General features: G+C 38.6%; 1 protein-coding gene across 1 annotated transcript in view; it reads right to left on the reverse strand.

The window, feature by feature from the left end:
- Window positions 1-18,465, reverse strand: part of DNAH5 (dynein axonemal heavy chain 5) — a 210,324-nt gene that overhangs the window by 29,762 nt on the left and 162,097 nt on the right. The window contains exons 62-70 of the mRNA XM_033111135.1: window positions 16,590-16,725; window positions 15,493-15,809; window positions 14,802-14,957; window positions 13,705-13,887; window positions 8,554-8,797; window positions 7,169-7,283; window positions 6,493-6,683; window positions 2,843-2,964; window positions 906-1,055 (exon numbers count right to left, since the gene is read on the reverse strand). Of these exons, the coding sequence (XP_032967026.1) occupies window positions 906-1,055; window positions 2,843-2,964; window positions 6,493-6,683; window positions 7,169-7,283; window positions 8,554-8,797; window positions 13,705-13,887; window positions 14,802-14,957; window positions 15,493-15,809; window positions 16,590-16,725 (1,614 nt within the window). The remainder of the gene's footprint in view (window positions 1-905; window positions 1,056-2,842; window positions 2,965-6,492; window positions 6,684-7,168; window positions 7,284-8,553; window positions 8,798-13,704; window positions 13,888-14,801; window positions 14,958-15,492; window positions 15,810-16,589; window positions 16,726-18,465) is intronic.

Below are 18,465 nucleotides of genomic sequence, written 5' to 3' on the forward strand. Positions count from 1 at the left end.
GAAGAAAGAGCGATCTGTGTCCTGAGTTGCAAAAGTCATTTTTCTGTTCTCCATAAATCACTGAGTCTAGTTGTTTTCATTATTCCACAGTACCTAAGTGGACGTGCAATAGTTACTCCATATGTTTTTAACACTCCCTCTGGAGAGCGAAGGGGAACGTTTCCTACATTCTATTATAAACCCCGCCTATGGTTACTCCAGTAGGCTTATTTGGAGAAGCTCTTAAAGAATCAACCTATGCTGAGTATTAGAGTTAAGCTTTTCATTGTGAAAGCAAAACACAAGTCTTTTTAGTTAGTGAATTTCCATGAGGGGAGGCCAGCAGATTAAAGAAAGGTCTTTGAAAAGATGGATCTTTTGGAGGCAGGATTCACATTTAAAAGATATGTACAATTCAAAGAACTTTAGGCCAGCCTACTTTCTTGCATCAAGGGTTGTGACACTTTCTGGGGAAATAAGCACAGGTTTGGGAATGCAGTACCTCCCCTACAGTCTATCTCTGCCCCTACCCCCACCTCCAGTCCCCCCACATTCTTCCTGTTTTACTGCTAGCAAAATGAAGCAGCCGTATCATTTTTGAGTTACTCTAAAAATGATACAGAAAAATAATACATTACCTTTACGTTACACCTATATGCCAACCTTAAAAATATGGTTTTCTCAGACCTTACTCCTTTTGTACCTTTTGGACCACAAAGATTATTAAGCCGCTTAGCCTAAATCTACATCTTAGTATATTTAATTGTTGTTTACTTTTCCATTTTTCACCTTTCATTGCTAGAAAATTACATAGAAGCCTAAAAGAAATTTCTCATAGGGATTAACATTTTAAATAGTTCTTTAAATTTAAAAAGGACACTCTTCTTTAAAATATTCTTCTTTTCTTTTTAATAGGTACTTCTTACCTGGGCAATGGTTCTGTCTGGACACCAGGATCTAATAAGGAGAAGGCGTCTAAAGCAGTCAAGAGATTTATCATAGGCATTTGGAAGAGGTTCCTCCTCAGGATTTTCCTTATCAAACCAAATTTTCCACATTTTCTCATTTCTTGATATCTGAAAATACAAGGGGTTAAGAAATGTATCACATTATGGGAAAATCTTTCAGTAAAAGTTCACAGATACTTTTCATCAAATCTTCTGACCATTCCAGACAGAGACATGTGTGAATGATATCCCTTGTGTTTTGTTTTTTTTTTTTTTAATTTTGTATTCTAGTGCCCAAAAGTTTCAGAATTTGCAGTGAAATGTGATTTGCTCTAAAGTCAGTCTGGATTAACAACAGCCCACAGCTAGCTTCTGAAGTACGGAGAGTCCTGGGTTTCTTCATTTCTTCTATGTCATTGTGGTAACAAAATTGTAAAGAATAAGGAAATCAATGAAAACTCATTTTCACTATTTTAAGGATATCTGATTTGATCCATGAAATCCTCTCGTGGTAAGGAACCAAGTCACATTCACTTGTGTCCTCATTTCCCAGGACCATCTTAGAAGGAAAACAAGGCACTTAATAAATGTCTTTTTTTTTTTTTTTTTTTTTTTTTTAGTGAATGAAATTGTTTTTTGGCCAATACTCCAATGAAATATACCACTTAATATCATCATCAAATAAATAATCAGACACTTGCTTCCTTTAGGCAACTGGTAAGGAGGAAGAAAACATAGTCCATTACCCTTTGGAGCTTAAAAATCAAAAAGAGATGAGCATTACATGGGTAAGTATCTCAAAAACAGAACAAAGAAATATCATCTGCAGGTAAATATAATCTCATGTTCTCTGGTATATTCCCTTTGATTAAAGCCCCAAGTGTATTTCTTAGCAGTCTAATCAAAGGAAAAACCATTCCAGGTTTATATTTAGAAAGTATCATGTAAGAATAAAAAGTAATAACCTCTTTCAATCACGAAAAACTATGTAATGAGAAGAAATTGCAAGCGTAAGATATAATTTCCAGCAGATAACAACTTCAATAACAGATAATGGTCCAGGAAAGGTCACTAGGCGTTATCCTATCGGGGAACAAGCTAAAGTGAATCAAAATGCCCCAGATGAAAGTTATTTAACCCCAAAGAATAGTTTGTACCGTGATTACATGGTAATCATCAGTTGTAAATAAAACACAAAAATATAGCAGAACTTAAGCTCCTGATCAACTTAAACTAGAAAAGTCAAGAACCAACCATAGGACATTTTCTGGTTAAAAAAAAAGCCTTCAACTTGTAGCTGAATAAAGCCACCTGCTGTCAATGTGACTTCTCTCTGCTCATCTGTGTCCTGGCTTGTCCCAATTCAACTCTATATTCAACTTCCATGATTCCAATACATACACAATTCATCAGCAACTGGCTGATTATGAAAGGACATAATGTCGAAAGATAAGAGACCAAGTGTTCACGTTAGATTTATACCTAGATGTCTAGCTAAGGCAGTGTGATGGGAGAAGCAGGACAAGAAGAGAGAACAAGAGACAAGAAAGGATATTCAGCATTGAGACACAAATTGCTTTTCATTTCATCTCTAAAAAGAAGGAAAATCTCTTAAGTATATCTAATCATTTCACTGAATTGAATCTATCAGTTTCTGTACTTGTGGATCTCCAGTTGGTGATACTGACATATGACACAGGAAAGCATCAGTTAAACTTTCTGGGCAAATCATTCCTTCCTGCAAGACCAGCCTGCAGTGGGTGGAATGTGCTTTACCAGAGTGTGAGTGAGCTGTGAGGAAGGTCAAGCCAAGGTCACACCACTTATGAAATCTCTCTTCAACAAATATCGGATCTGGTGATGAATTACAAAGCTGCTCACCGCAACATTATAAGTTTATTCCAAGCACAAGTTACCTGATCAAGGACATCTGAAAACTGTCTAAGCTTGCTGAGTTCCACCAAATTCAGCCAGGTCACATCCAGGATCCATTTAGATGGTTTAGGAGGACAAGCTTTAAGGTCCAACGAGGCACCACCTTCAAAATTCAACATATAAGGTTATTAGATTTCCCTTCTTTACTGTAGGATAATCTATTCATAAAATCTTTTGCTTAAACTATTTGAACTTCAATTATTTTGCTGCCTTGACATTTTTTAAGCTCAGAAATATAAATCATAGTGATGAACAAGCTTTAAAATTGAATAAAGGAATAGATGACTTCACAAAAACACATTTAAGAATCATCAGTATGGGTTTGGAGCCGAGCAGATGCTGGATTCTGTTCTAGTTCCACTTGGCCAAGGTCTGAGACAAGCCAGCTCAGGATGGAGGACAAAGCAGAAGGTCACTATATGAGCAGCTGTTGTCAAAGGGAAGAACTACTCAATGACCACATAAGTTCAGTTGAAGGAAAGAATTTCTCTAGAAATGTCAGCAGCGCTATGTGTGTTTGAAGAGTTCTCTTCTATAAATCAGTATATTATTTACTTCCATTCTGAGCACACCCCAAGCGCCCTCTGCTGTATCATTTGTGTTTGGTCAATCTAAACACAACAAACATTTCCATTAGGTACTGGCTCCTATCTTCTTGCTGACGATTTATCTAAGGTCAGGCCACTCTCACAGCACTGTAGAACAAATGACACCTTAAAAATGTTATTGTGGCCCACTTCAGAAAAACTAAAAGTGTGAGCAATCATATTTTAAGTCAAAGACAGAGTTAGCGAGCCTTCTATGGTGTAAAATATACTGTTCAATAAATAACATCCATCAAAGTCTTTCAGGGAAAATATGCTCTAAGCACGATTCTTAAAAGAACATAACCAATGCATTTGGCTATCTTTAAAATCCTTTTTGGAATAGAGTAGGTCATAAACAAATAATTATATTTAAGATATTTATTGAGCCAATCTCTACTTTACCCAGGCCCTATGTGCCCCACTGAATTGCTATTTTTCTGCCAAATCCATCTTAGTATATTTCCAACAAGGTAAGTGTGGCCTTGAAGCCATTTCAATGAAAATATTAGCTCATAAAATCAAAACAGATTGTTTTAACGCCAGGGAGCAGTTAAGGACCTAAGGACAATAGCACTGTGTTGAAAAATGTCACACCATTTTCTACAAAAACCGTCCATTTTCCAACAAACTGCAAAGAATAAGGTATTCACCAGAGGGTTAGGAAGAAGCTAATTCATGGAAAGGAAAGGGCATTCCTTGTAGCCAAAGCATTATTCATTGTTTAGTAGAGGGTAACTGGGTCATGAATATCTTCCCTGGCTTAAAAGTGTACAACAGCCACAAAGAATGATTTTAACGGGTGGGGGACGACATATCCCTGGATAATATGGCACCAGATTAAATGGATTCCTGATGAATACACAGCTGAAATAGGAATAATTCAAAATAACTCAAGATGACAGAGAATTATGCCATTCCCTTCATTCTTCAAACCCTTGCTTCATACATGCTTGTAATGGAAGACTTAGGCACATTATGCCATACAATCATGACATGGCATAGCTAGGGCAGACTTAGAAAGTCATCTCGGCTGATCCTTTCCCATCTTAGAGATAGGTACATTAAGCAACCAGTATCAAAACACTGCTGCTCTCTAAATAACATTTTCAAACACGTCCTTCCAGAGGGAAGTCACATCCTTGGGTAGCTCTCACCAACGTAACTATCAAAGGGCAATCTCTTAAAACTCTGTTTCATAAAGCAATATAATAAATAGCTGTTGAGTGCCCAAGGCCCACAAAAAGCTGTCTAACCTCTGCAAGCCTCAGACTAATTAAAATAAACTAAAATACTAAAAATAATATAATAATGTCTGTCATCTACAGAGCATATTCTATGTGCCAGGGTTTATATAAATTGTGTGATTCTCAATAATCCTATTATGTAAATGTGACTATGCTTGTTTTATAACTGAGGAGACTGAAGCTTGAAAAGGTTAAAAACCCAGCTTGAGACCACTCATCAAAAAAGTGGGAAGCCACTATTTTTCCCTTCGAGTTTTCCTAACACTAAATCCCATGTTGGTTATCATCAAGTGAAACTTGAACACGCTTTACAGTATTCCAACCAGACCAGGATGCTTTGTTCGGTGTCCCTTCCATGGGGAGATAGATGTATCTCGTGCCTGAACTGAGGATGTCAGGAACAACTTTCCCCTAGGAAAGCTCAGTCAGCTAGAGGACCAGAGTACTGAGGCCAGAGATCAGTAATATATGACAGGCTCTTGTAAAGGCAACTTCTATCCCTACATGCGATCTACGGTGGTGTCTCTCGTGATCCCTCATCTTCCACATGCTCGGCTTTAGGAAACTTGGAAGCTAAAGAAACCTAAGGAACAAGGGTGCAAGAGACAGTGAATTAAAGAGAAAGAGAGAGAGAAAAAGGGAGAAGGGGCAGAGAGAGAAAGAGAAAGAGAGAGAGAGAGAGAGAGAGAGAGAGAGAGAGAGAGAGAGAGAGAGAGATCATCCATAAATCATACATTTCTAAGTTCAAGTCTAACCGACGGAGTCTTAGTTGCTCCTCTAAGATGGCTATGCAGATGCATAAGTACGAACATAAATATGCATTTGTCTGTGTGACTGTGGGTCTACACCCCCTCTCTACTGCCCCCATTGGAGTTCTCTGCAAGTTCCTCCACAAATCCACTCTCCAGGTGAAGTCATGAAAATCCTTCCCCACCCCCAAGATATAATTATGGCTTATATTTAAAGGCTCTGTTTAGAAAGGTGTAGTAGATAAAACCATTTAAACCCCCACCTTCATTTCCGCAGTTACTTTAAATATTTATTGTCCAGACATTCAAGAATGTGATAGCAAATGTATGTTTCCCAGCCTTCCACTGGGCTCTTATTCCAGCTGCACCGGGGCCTATCTGTGAGCGATGCTTCTGTACGTACAGGATAAATGTCCATGGGATGAGTACACAGTCGCCTCACCCACTCCACTCCAGCCACCCTGCTTGCTTTGCTCTCCCTCTGTCATACTACTTGCTTCCTTCCACCAGAGGCTTTCATGCCAGTTCCTCTTCCTTCAACAGGCTTCCTCTATAAATGTCCCCAAGGCCAGCAGGATGTCCCCTTCAGGCCTTTGCTTACCTGTCCAGCTCTCAGGGAGGTCTACCCCATTAGAGATCCCATTAAATATCCCATTTAAAAATGTAACCTCTTCCACCTCACACACCCTGTAACTCCCATCTCCCTTACCCTGTGTTTCCCATAGGGTTTTCTAGCTTCTCACATATTATGTACTTGACTTACTGTTTCATTCTTGTTTTCTGTACCACCCTCCTCACCCCCCAAATATATATAAGCTCTACAAAAACAAAATTCTTTTTTTGGTTGTTGTTCACTGTCTTCCACGTGCCTATTCTGTGCCCCAGCACACACATAAGGTTCTCAATAAATATTCATAGAGCAAATGAACAAATAAAATATCTCATGGAAATGCAATCTTCAATGAAATGCAAGGAAACTTATCGCCAGAAGAAAATACTGCACGGGACCTTCACAATAATCCTCACACCTGCTCTCTAGTGTTATACTGACCTTTAATAAGCATGAGAAACTCTTCATGCTTGACCCGATTCCTCTGGAGGTCGATCTTCAGGGTAAGCAGCAAGGTGAACAGGAATTTGTGCTCTTCGTACAGCCCTCGGGCAGCGTACTTATAGACCTCGTAGGTCATGTGTTCAATGATATTAGCAATCCTCTTGCTTGTAATTGGGCTTTTGATGGACCTGGAGTGGAGAACATTTAAATCAGGCTGATCCCACTGCCCTTCTCAACTGTCCATAAAAAACGTCTTGAATAGAGGGCCAATTCTTATTCTTTACACATCCAGGGTACGCCTCCTGAATGTAAACTAACAAGCATCTCTAGTATGAAGTAACATAACATGCTAGAAGGGTCTAAATCAATTCTCCCGCAGGGCATTATATTATGACCCACATCAACGTCTTGGGAATTTTCTTGTTTCACAGAAACACATGAAACACATAAGGAATCAATCAATGGACGGATAATTGGTGGATGAATAATGTCTTTCTCTGAGCATAAAATGACACATGAGAAGGACTTATTCACATGCTAGCCATTACGGTAATCTTAGATTTAGAGAAAAATAATAAGACTCGGGAGCAAAGAGAAAGGAAGTTAGAAATACAAGTCATCACGTTAGCCTACGGATACAGAATTCAGCTTGGCTTCGTCAGCACAGACGCACCTGGCTAAGGAAAGGTCAAACAAGCCGAGAAACTGGCGGAGCGAAGTCTGATACATCTCATTCACCAGGCGCATCTCGGTGATTAGGAAGTAGAGGATGCTGCCCCGCGTAGCAACTGAAAGACAGAGAGGAAGCTCCATGTAGTACCAGGGCGGAAAACAGACGCCTCAAGCAGAGGCTCTAAAGGGAAATCCCAAGTTTGTTTTTATGTCTCATCAGGAACTGTGTTCCGACAAGGGGAGTCTAGAGTGGTGCTCCTCCTGAGTATTGAATTCTCACTTGTAGTTGTTGCGTAAATAGTCGATTTCTGTTTATCAAATGGTACTTTCCGTTTTAGAATTTCTAGATCTCTTATAAGTATGTTTTACTGGGATTTCTTTTTTATAGGTAGAAAAAACAAAAAACAACTGAAGGGATAGCAAAGGTTTTAACACTCAGCAAGCTGTGTAGGCATTAAGAACCTCATTTTTAAGTGCCACGAAGAAGCCTTGCCCAACCTTGGCCTTGGCTTGGCAAAACAAGGCATCCCAAAGAGGATGCACCTGACCTTCTACCAGGAGATGATACTGTTTCGATTATTTTTTCCGGAGAAATGATCACTTACTAAAGGAGACTGAATTCTTTTAGCAGGCTCCTCTAGTAACCAATGGCCAACACCGATTTGCAAATCAGTGGATCAGACTCAGGGGTTCCCATGACAACTACCTCCCTAATACAAAGACTGCAGATAAAACACTGGCATAGTGTTGCCAAATGATAACCAACTAGTGAACAACCCAAATTCTGCACTAATTCCTTGGATTCCACCAGTGTAGTCAGATGTTCTTTAAAACTCCTCCCTCTTTACTTTCTAGTTTAAAAATAAGTTCATACCATGTTTCCCTGAAAATAAGACCTAGCCAGACAATCAGCTCTTAATGTGTCTTTTGGAGCAAAAATTAATATGAGACCCAGTCTGATATTGTATTATATTATATTATATTATATTATATTATATTATATTATATTATATTATATTATTAAGAGCCATTCTTATATTATAGTAAAATAAGAATGGGTCTTACATTAATTTTTGCTCCAAAAGATGCATTAGAGCTGATTGTCTGGCTAGGTCCTATTTTCGGGGAAACACGGTAGGAACCTTAAAAGATTTATCAACTAACACAAATTGGAAGCATGTAGAAAAGTTACATTGTTACAAATTTTTTTTCATCTCCATATTACTGAATAGAAATATGGCCTAACATAATATGGCCAAAACATAAATGGCCACCTCACTTTGCACAATTACTTGCATAACGTCCTTACTTCCTGCAATTCCTCTAATTCTCTTTTCTTTCTTGCTTCATTTTCCTGTGACATTTGTCTTTCATTACCAGACTCACCAGGTCTGTATTCCTCCCGGGCTGAGTTAATTTGAATTTCTGTCTCGGCAGAAATTTCCAGCTTCTGTGTCACCTCCTCCGCTGTCTTTTTTGTGTTACTTAGCACAACAATGAGACTCTCCTCTTCCACCAGGGACCCCTGGGTACTCGTCAGACGGTAAAGCAAATTATCTTCTAGCTCCTTCATCCTTCTTTTGTTTGCAGTTACATCTTCCATAAGATGAGTTCTTTCTTTTTCCAATTCCTGTTAATTTACATAAATGTATTTTCTTCCTTAATTAACAGCCACTGTCTGGCCATTCTTAAAAAGTTAACCTACAGGGCTGCCCTCAAGCTCCTATACTGTAGTTATATTTGACTGCAGAAAATATGGCCATTTGAAAAATAAAGTTGTAAGTTGGCACAAAATAAATCATACTTTAGTATTTCTCATATCATCTGAAAAGCATAATGCAGTAGCTGAAAGGGACTTCAGAAAAGAACTTTCTAATCTTGCACTTAATAATGCATGCTTTCGTGTGTACTGGGGAAGCAAGCATGGGCTGTCAAATCCCAAAACCACTCAAGTCTTACTGAGTCTTCTTGCATAACAATTTTTCTTCTGTCCATTTTTTCCAATTAGCCACTGGCCTAAATGAGGCTTTCATCATTCCTCAGTGGGTGACTCTGACCATAACTGGTCTCCTTGCTGACCCTTTTCTCTGCCATCACCCCCTTTTCTGCTCCTGGTCATTCACGGGATCTTTGCTATTTGGAAGGGTCCAAAATGCTCACCACAGTTTGTAAAACCTGTTGCAACCCACATTTCCAATCTCGTCTCCACTTGAGAACTACCAGGTTGGGACTAAAATGAGGCCTCCATGGTGCTACTAAAAACCATTACTAATAACATAAACATAATCATTGGTAATATATACAATAAGGAGCAAATTATTCAATTCCTGATTTAAAAAATAATCAGTAAAAGCTTGAATATTATTGAGGTGGTGTGGTCAATACATTATTAACACTAATTAAATAAATTTGTCAATTAAAGTAATACTTATGTTCCCAAAGGATTAAAATAAGGCTTAGAAGTACATTTCCCCCAAAGTTTAAAACTGATGAAACAATATACTCTAAACTAAACAGTACAATTTAAAGTAATATTTGAGGTTATGAAAGCAACCTGTGTATTACAAGGTATACACGTGGCCAAAATCTAGGACAGGACAATAGTTAGGGGGAATTTTCTCTTAAAGAAAATAGAACAATTACTGTTTGCCTTCCATTCAAGATTTAAAATGGAAAAACTTACTTTAGAATAAGGTTTTAGGCATATTTTAATTTGTATTTAAACATATTTCGGTTGAACTACAACTTTAGTTCCACCAATATATAGAAGGATAGTTCTTTTTCAAATTAATATGAAAGGGCAAAATTAGTCAAAATAATTTCATCTGTAAGCGTGTTCCCTATCAAAGGGATTATCTCTTACATGCACACATGCACGCACACACATGCGTGCACACATACGCATATATAGGAACCAATAAACATTTATGCTCTGTATTGTACATACTAAGGCTACAATGTAACATTTTTATATAAGCTGTGATAAAATGAAAAGTACCCCCAAAGTGAGTAAGAAAGTACAGCAATGATTCAGTACAATTCATGAAATGTGCCATTTATTACTTAAATGATCACAAATTAAGTGGCTCAACAAAGATCCAAATGAAAACTAAAATTCTTCGTGTACACTAATGGCATCTGTAACCAAAGTTTAGAAATCAATAAAAGAAAACAGATGACAGTCTTTCAGAGTTCTCACGTGTAAAGTATCACCCAGGCTTTCATTGCCAGAGATTCTTTCTCCTCTGTACCTTGCACTGGTAATTAAAATAGAAAGATTAAACAACAGAACTCAGAAACAGATTTATTTTTTTCTCCACCACTGTGAGCTGGTGATACCAATGTCTGCTGAGTGTCTTTATTAAATTATTTCCCATGTCATCTCCACCAAGTTCAGTTCCTTCTATCGCCAAAGGAAATAAATTGTCTACCTGTCTGTTCATCCAGAATTCTGAGCAATGATGACCTCTGAGGCCTCATATTGTGACCAGTAGAAGTTGTTAATTGATACTAGTATTTTTCTCCTAATAGTACATAGTTCTCTTTGAGTTTCTGACTTATTCTCTAGGATCAAGGTCAGAGTGAGCCTAAGAGATTGGGTTTTTTAAAGGAAAGTTGCTGAAGAGTGACTGGTTTGCTGCCTGTTTAAAATGGTCTCGATACATCACCTTCCGGTGACAACAGCAGGCTGTCTAAATCTACTCACAGGTACATCAGTCAGGTCAATAGTTGACTATGGCCTTGATGTGAACTTGAACAGCCCATGCATTTAAAATGACTGCCTTTAAGCACACAGAAAAGTGTCAAGTCGGTTCAAAGTTCTACCTTCCTTGCACTCATATGCTCTGAGGTTTCTGTCTGTTTCCTAAACAAATAAGCCTGCAGGTCCAGCAGGTTGTATAACTGAGCACTCAAGAGACCAGATCCCGTGTGATAAGGCTCCTCATTGCTCATATTCCCAGGACACTGGACAGCTAGCGAGGTTATGGAGTCAAAGAATAATGGCCTTTCCCTGCCATCGTAAATTACTGTTCCAAGTTGTGAAGGCACAACTCATCCTAACTCAAGAGGTTCACCATCTGTTTCAGCCCCACATTTAAGGGACTTTCTGAGATGCTTTCCAACATCAACTTCCTCTGTGGGATCTTCCTAGCTTCCAACAGCCCACTCTTGGCTCTATAACATTTTATATTGATATTCTATGTTTATAATCACCTGAAAGTTATCATAGTCAAAGAGAGTGAATTGTTACTGAAGTCAAAGGAACAATTTGGATTTTATAAAACTTTTTATAGGCTCTTCCCAACTCACTAGATCATAGGAAATGCCCTGAAAGCACCAGAGACCAACTCAGACTCACTTGCCACCACCCAGGCTGGACAAATTCAGCAACATGAGCAGATTCAGGAATACAGTGAGAAGAACAGACACTGCCAAAGAAAAAGCTGGCGAAAGTATACTACTTAAAGTTTATACAAAGTAAGTCCAGCAGCTCACTTCTTGCATGAGTCTTTCCTTTAGAGAAAACAGAGGTACATGTTGTATTATAATGTGGTTCAGGGTTACGATGACCCTCTATGGTGATAAGAGAACGAGTGTCACATTACTCCGGCCACACTTTTTGTAAGAATTATTTCCTGTGAACTTTGGAAGGGATTTTGATAATGAGACAACAGTAAAGCAGTAATTTCTCAAGACATTCAACTTTCCCAGGAAGTAAGAAAAAACCTGGCCTGGGATCCATATTGGCTTTTCAACGCTGTTCGAAGTCTTTTCAAGAGCTTAAATGCTCTTCGTTTCATCTTAAACCTCTACCGTAACAATTATGGCTCAGTGCTGGTGTTGCTTTGTTTTGTTGCAACCAAAATCTGTCAGGCTAAATTATTTTTTCCACAGAGACTCTATTCATCTCAGCTGAACAGAAAGAAAACCAAGGACAAGGATATTATTCAAACTGCCATCAGAGCCCCTTATCTCCCTGAGACCAGTGATACAGTTGAAAACAGAGCCTAACATATGGGGACTGGGTCTGCCCTGAAGACATTACATGCTGTGGGTCAAGACTTCTAGTCCTGACTTCTAGTCCTGTCACCCTTCCTGATGCGGTGACATGGCCATGCGAAACTTCCTCAATCACCTATTGAGACTCCCAAAATAACCAAGGACACATTCTGAAGGTGTTATGACTTCGGTAACTGGTCTGTGGTAGGCACTCTACCATCTGTTCCTGCCAAGCTGGGGTCATAAACCTTGTAAATTTACCAAGTTGGGTTAACAGCTCTCAAGCAACTAACAATTGGATGACCCTATCATGTACGTACTATAAATCAAAACCTAAAAAGAGAAGATTCATAAAATCAGGAAGGGGAAAGGAGAGAGGAGAAAGAGATAAATACAGAGAATGTCAAAAAAATGTATACACATTTTAAGAAAGGAAAAAACTGTATTAAAATTGTAATACTCAATATATATCGATAACAAAAGATGAATACAAGTCACGTTTGACTTCTGCAATTACAAGAGGTGCTCAAAGTGGTTACCATCAGCGTAATTTTAAAAGTCTTTTCCTTTCTTAAAATGTGTATACATTTTTTTGGCACTGTCTGCATATGGAAGGGCTCAGAAGAGCAAGCATGATACAGAAAAGGTAAAAATAATGGGAGGGACAACTCCAAAGGTTTTGCCAAGTTTTAACGTAAATAAATCTTTAGGTCAGTGTAGAAGGGGGCCATAAAGTAAACTAAACTCCTCACTGCTACTGAATCCAGAAAAAAACCAATACCAACTTATAGAGTTCACCCAGTTTCACCAAAGCAGTCCTATTCAAATCCTCTAGATTTCTTTGTTTAAGACTCATATGTTCCCTAGAGAAAATACTAAGAACAAGGAAGTTTCTAAATTATAGGTCTTTTTTCATTGAACATTAAGTTATCCCATAAAATAAAAGTGGAGGAAACCGATCTGGAGTTATGCTTGCAGAGCATAGTTAAGCCAGTGGCGTCCAGAAGATACTCAGTGAAACCCTAGTGTCACAAACTTCTATCATCTCACGACGTATATAGACGTCTCTTAGGTAACTAATAAGAAGTGACAATGTTGTGTGTCCTCGAAGAACAACATTTTAATTTTATATTACAAAAGCATACTAACGAATCGCATGAAAGAAAAACCTGGATGTGTACTAGAAAGCTACAAGTTCACAGATGACTAGAACTCACAATAGAACAAACTCTTGAGAAAAATAAAGTGATACAGAACCAAAATAGTGATGCTGAAAATGAGACTGATATTCTCCTGGCTCCATCATTAGGCTATATAAAATCAAATGATGATATATGTGATATATGAGATGCAGATGAACCATATTGAGTAGATTATTGATTAGTAGTTATCTAAGACATGGGAATTAATAATGGAAAAAACATACGAATAAAAGGGGGGCAAAATTCAATCCCACTTCAACTTTTATCATATCGTTTTCATCAACGAAAAACTCACAACACAATGCAGGAAAAGAGGTGGCCATACTTCCCTCACCTGCTTCTCTGTGAGAATGACTCTCCCCAGTAACTGATCTTCTAGACCTTTCATGGTGACAGTGAAGTCAATGATGGAGGTTCGAGCACTTATTTCAGGGGTGTAGGCTGGGTTGGGCAGTTTGGTGGTAATGTAGAGTCTGAAGCCATCCATCACGTCTACTTCCTTATCACCAACTTTCACCTTTTTTATAAAAAGAAAGTTATGAGTAATAAAACAGAGATACATCTTACTGTGTCTTTTGTATAGGATCAAGTATTGCTTTAAACAATTATGTACCTGGAGATAATTGATACTTTAAAAAAAAAACGGTCATCAGGCATTCATAGGGCTTCAAGCCACTGGGAGGGAAAGAGAGAGGGAAGGAAGGAAAGAAGGAAAGAAGGAAGGAAGGAAGGAAGGAAGGAAGGAAGGAAGGAAGGAAGGAAGAAAGGAAAGTTCAATGTATACCATGCAATAAATATAGAATTTATCACCAAAACTGTAATCATACTGCAGAAGTGAGATGGAGTCACCACATAAACTTTGGTTCAGAAGTCAAGACTGATGTTTTCATACATGAACCAAAAGGGTATGAAAAGGTTTAATGCTCACATAGTGAGATTTTCTGGGGAGATTAGGATAGGCTCCCAAGCAGGCCCAAAACATTACTTGGGAAAGTCAGGAGGGACAGCTGTTTTCGGATTTTACAGTGGTTAGGGGCTGGGGCTGGGATGAGGGTCCCCACCATGGGCATAGACAAGGGATTACATGGTTTGAATTTCCCACCAGTGCCAAAGGAGAGACTACCCAGGTTTTCTTAATAGCTTGCCCAGATTTGGGAGGTAATGGGAGAGAGGCATGATGGGGCTTGAAAACTGTCCACAGTCAAACATCAAAATGGAGTCAGACTTTATTACTCATGTGAAGTAGGTGTTCCTAAAAGGACTACTCTTGAATATTTTAATCCCAACTCAGGAAGTGTAGAAGAGAAAAAGCAAACGCCTCTTGCCACTAACTGGAATGTGCGTTGCTGCCTATTCAGGAAACTTCATCTATGTCACATTGACCTGGCCTCACGGCAATTGTTCTGCACATTGTAAATAGCTTTCACCTACCTTAAAGGTAGACCCAGTCTTAATGAAGTTTCTCTCCAAAACATTATCCAGGGCTGGATCTAGTTCCTCACCCACATCTTCGATCAGCAAGGGCCTTCCAAGAGAAAGACTGTCCTCCAGGTGGTTTCTGAAGTATTTGTGATTTAGAGATGTGATCTAGAAACCAGATCAAAATGTTGCTCTTGACAGATGGTATCGTGATGTGATGCACAAATAACTGACAGGAAGTGGTGCCTAAGCATTCTATCACACGAGACAAATACAGAGCGTTTAGAGACCCTTACTTAGAACCACACTTCCTGAAATGGTACAGAAAGCTCAAACTGTCTCCCTTCTTTTCCTTAGCAAACCATCATTCCCTTTTACTGGGATGTATGGAAAGGCTCGGTGGCATCGCTGCTTTTTCCTCACCAGCAACACTTTCATGACAAAGCATCCTGGACTAATTTTGAAGTGTCCAAATAAAGTGCTGACACTTAGTGTGACACAGCTGCAACCTGCTGTTTATCAATGAGAGTCTTAAGCCCTGACAGAAGAGAGTGTGAAACCTTTGAAAGCTGACATTAATAGAGATCAACACAAACATAAATAACGCAATCTTTAGAAATTATTTCTAAACATCAAATATTTCTGTATTCCCAGATACTTGCTGATCTGAGGCAATAACACTTGATTGATCTCATTTAATTACCTGGAGTTCATTTTGACTTTCTTTATTTTTAATCCAGATCTTGCCTTGAGTCTGTGGATCTATTAACAAAGGATAGCGAGATGCCTTTGTGACAATAATCCCATTCTGAATGGACAGGTCATCATTTGGCAGGCCTTGGAGGTTCCACTCACTAATCGTGGGACCATCAATCAACATCTCGGTGAGATTTAGACTGTCCCCAAATGGAATTTTCCGGGCTTTCATTTCCTTCTGCCAGTCATGTAATAGCAGATTACGAAATTCTTGGTTAAATGGACCAGAATAAGACAGAAAAGCCGTGGCCAACAATACATCCCCTAAAATGGAAAATAAAACAGCACTCAAATACTTTATGATCAGCCTTGTAATTGTACATATATTAACAATGAAAAAGATAACCATTCTTTTAAACGAAATTCCAGAAACCAAATTGTAACCACATGTCACTGCGTCTTCGTAAATAAGCAGTAGTTTGGTTCACTGTTAAACAGGGTCCAAATTGTCCACCAAGGACTGACCACTGACAGCCAAACACCGGATCATTTTGACTCTTGTTGGATGTGAGAGGATGACTTCTGAGTTTAAGATACAAAACCTCAGAAGACAGAGCCTCCATTCAAAGTGACCTTGACCAATGTCACCACTGACCATAGGAGAATTCAAAAGCAACCTGATATTTGATCCTCTTTACCCTTTTTTACAAAGGAGGGCAAATACCAGTGATGGAAGGAGATCTGACTCTGGGTGGTAAACACACAATCCGATGCACAGGTGATGTGTTATAGAATTGTACAGTTGAAACCTATATAATTTTATTAACCTATGTCACCCCAATACATTTAATTTTAAAAAGTGACCTGATAATAAGAGGCTTAAAGGTCATTAACACATTTAATAAGGGTTGCATAGATGCCAAACCAATATTTACCCTTCTGAAATAGCTAGACACGCACATACAGACCCATACACACACACACACACCCACACACACACAATTGAAGTAACCAAGTGTTGGTTTGTATTCTGATTAAAGCTTAAATTTGCTAACTGCCTATCACAGGCAACACATAATCTCATTCATAAAGGAATTTACATACCTACAAGTCTTTTAGTCTGTGCAGCAAACTCTTTGCTCTGCTCTGTCCATCTTTCTTTTTCTCCTGCCAAGCCACCAATCAGCACGGAAGCAGTCTGCATCTTATGTCTGCATCGCTCTGCATCCTCAAGTAAGGTCTAACAAAGGTCATAACCAGGAGAAAATTTTTGTTCAGATACACTTAGACTCTGGCTCAAAAATACAATTTCAAACATTTTTATTATCTGCCTTTCTGAGTCATGTGAGCCATTATTCCTATTTCATAGGAAGCGTAAGATTCAATTTCCATGTGCCAGGGTCAGCCAGAGTCTGCCTCTATGGAACTGAACCAATTGGTCAGACCCTCCCCAAAAGTTAACAACTAAGAGATTGTGGAAATTTGTGTTACTTATGATTTCCCTATAAAGAAAAATAGAAATAAAATAGTAGCACACATGCTAATATCACAAAAAATATATAGCACAAAAAATATAAAGAAATATTCATCCCTATTTTAAAAGTTAGGAAAATTTCTCATGGCAAATTTTAGCATCAGTATTGCTTTATGTAACACGGCATCTGCTTTCACCTTAGGTGAAACTTTAGATTATCTTCAAATCATGTTGTTCTGAAGTTCATTCATAAACAGCGACACACTTGCCTCAGTAGGTCCCTCCCTGCTGCTCCTTGGGCCAACAAAAGACCTTTAGCCAGACGTCCACATACTGTTGTCACTCAGGGCTTAATTATTTAAAAAATGGTTCTGTTTCTCTATTTTAAGAAGCAACTGCTAACTCTACTTGTAAAAAATTTATACTAGTGAAATAATAATAGATATGGATAAAGGTTTAGCTATATGACTAGTCCCTGGAAGTTCAGGTATAATAGTTACATATATTTATAATATATATATATTTAGCACATATACATGCTACATGTCTAATATAGGATTATTTAAATAGATTATGGTATATCATGAATAAGACTACTCTGAAGTCATTAAAAATTATCTTATAAAAATTTTTATAACCAAGAAAGATAATCATGATATATCATTAAGATTTCAATTTATAAAGCAGTATGTACTGAATTATCTGCTATAGTTGTAAATGGATTTAAAAATATATGTAAGTCTAGGCATACATTCAGCTATGAAAAAAATAAAGAGAAAAATATTTTTAGGTTCGTCTCCAGGGTTATTTATGTGTATTTTCTATAAGGAACATGAATTGCTTTTGCGGTAATAACACAGTACAATGTGTTTCAAAAGCAAGACATTTATTCCAGTTGGTTCTAGTCTCCCTGTTTTTCTTCCCCCAGAGTTAATGCAGAAAAGCTAAAAGTACAGCTGAGAGGTTGAGCCCCACAGCTACACAGCCCACATTTGTTTGTTCCTCTCCATGAAGAAAGATGCCAGCTGGGAAGTATGATGCGCCATCATTTATTTCTGCTTGCCTCTGAAACAAACATTTCACGTAAAAGATACTTTGGAGATGAAGTTGTCTTCCTGACACTCCCATCCCCATTCCCAATTAGCCAAATAAAACAATGGCCAGGCCCTGCCTCCCCTGGTTTTGTTTCTGGATGCCCAGGCTCCTCTGGCAGAATGGGATATGAGGACAGGAGACAAGCAAATGTCTGAGGGAACAGGAGGAAGGAGAGATTTTCCCTCTGAGTCTGGCTGGGCGCTGTGCAGAATTTCCTGGGTTCCATGAGCAGTCCCCCCAGCCCACTCTCTCACAGTGCTGCCAGAGTGTGACTAGCTGTCCACAGGGCCCAGGGAAGTGGATCCCCCACAAAGGCATGGTCCTGTGCAGAGACAAGCAGGACATACACTCCTACAGGGATTGCGCGGGCCTGGGTCAGGAGGTTACTGGGCGTGACCATGATGAACTGCA

The sequence above is a fragment of the Rhinolophus ferrumequinum genome, chromosome 7 (genome assembly GCF_004115265.2).
Source record: "Rhinolophus ferrumequinum isolate MPI-CBG mRhiFer1 chromosome 7, mRhiFer1_v1.p, whole genome shotgun sequence".
NCBI lineage: Eukaryota > Metazoa > Chordata > Mammalia > Chiroptera > Rhinolophidae > Rhinolophus > Rhinolophus ferrumequinum.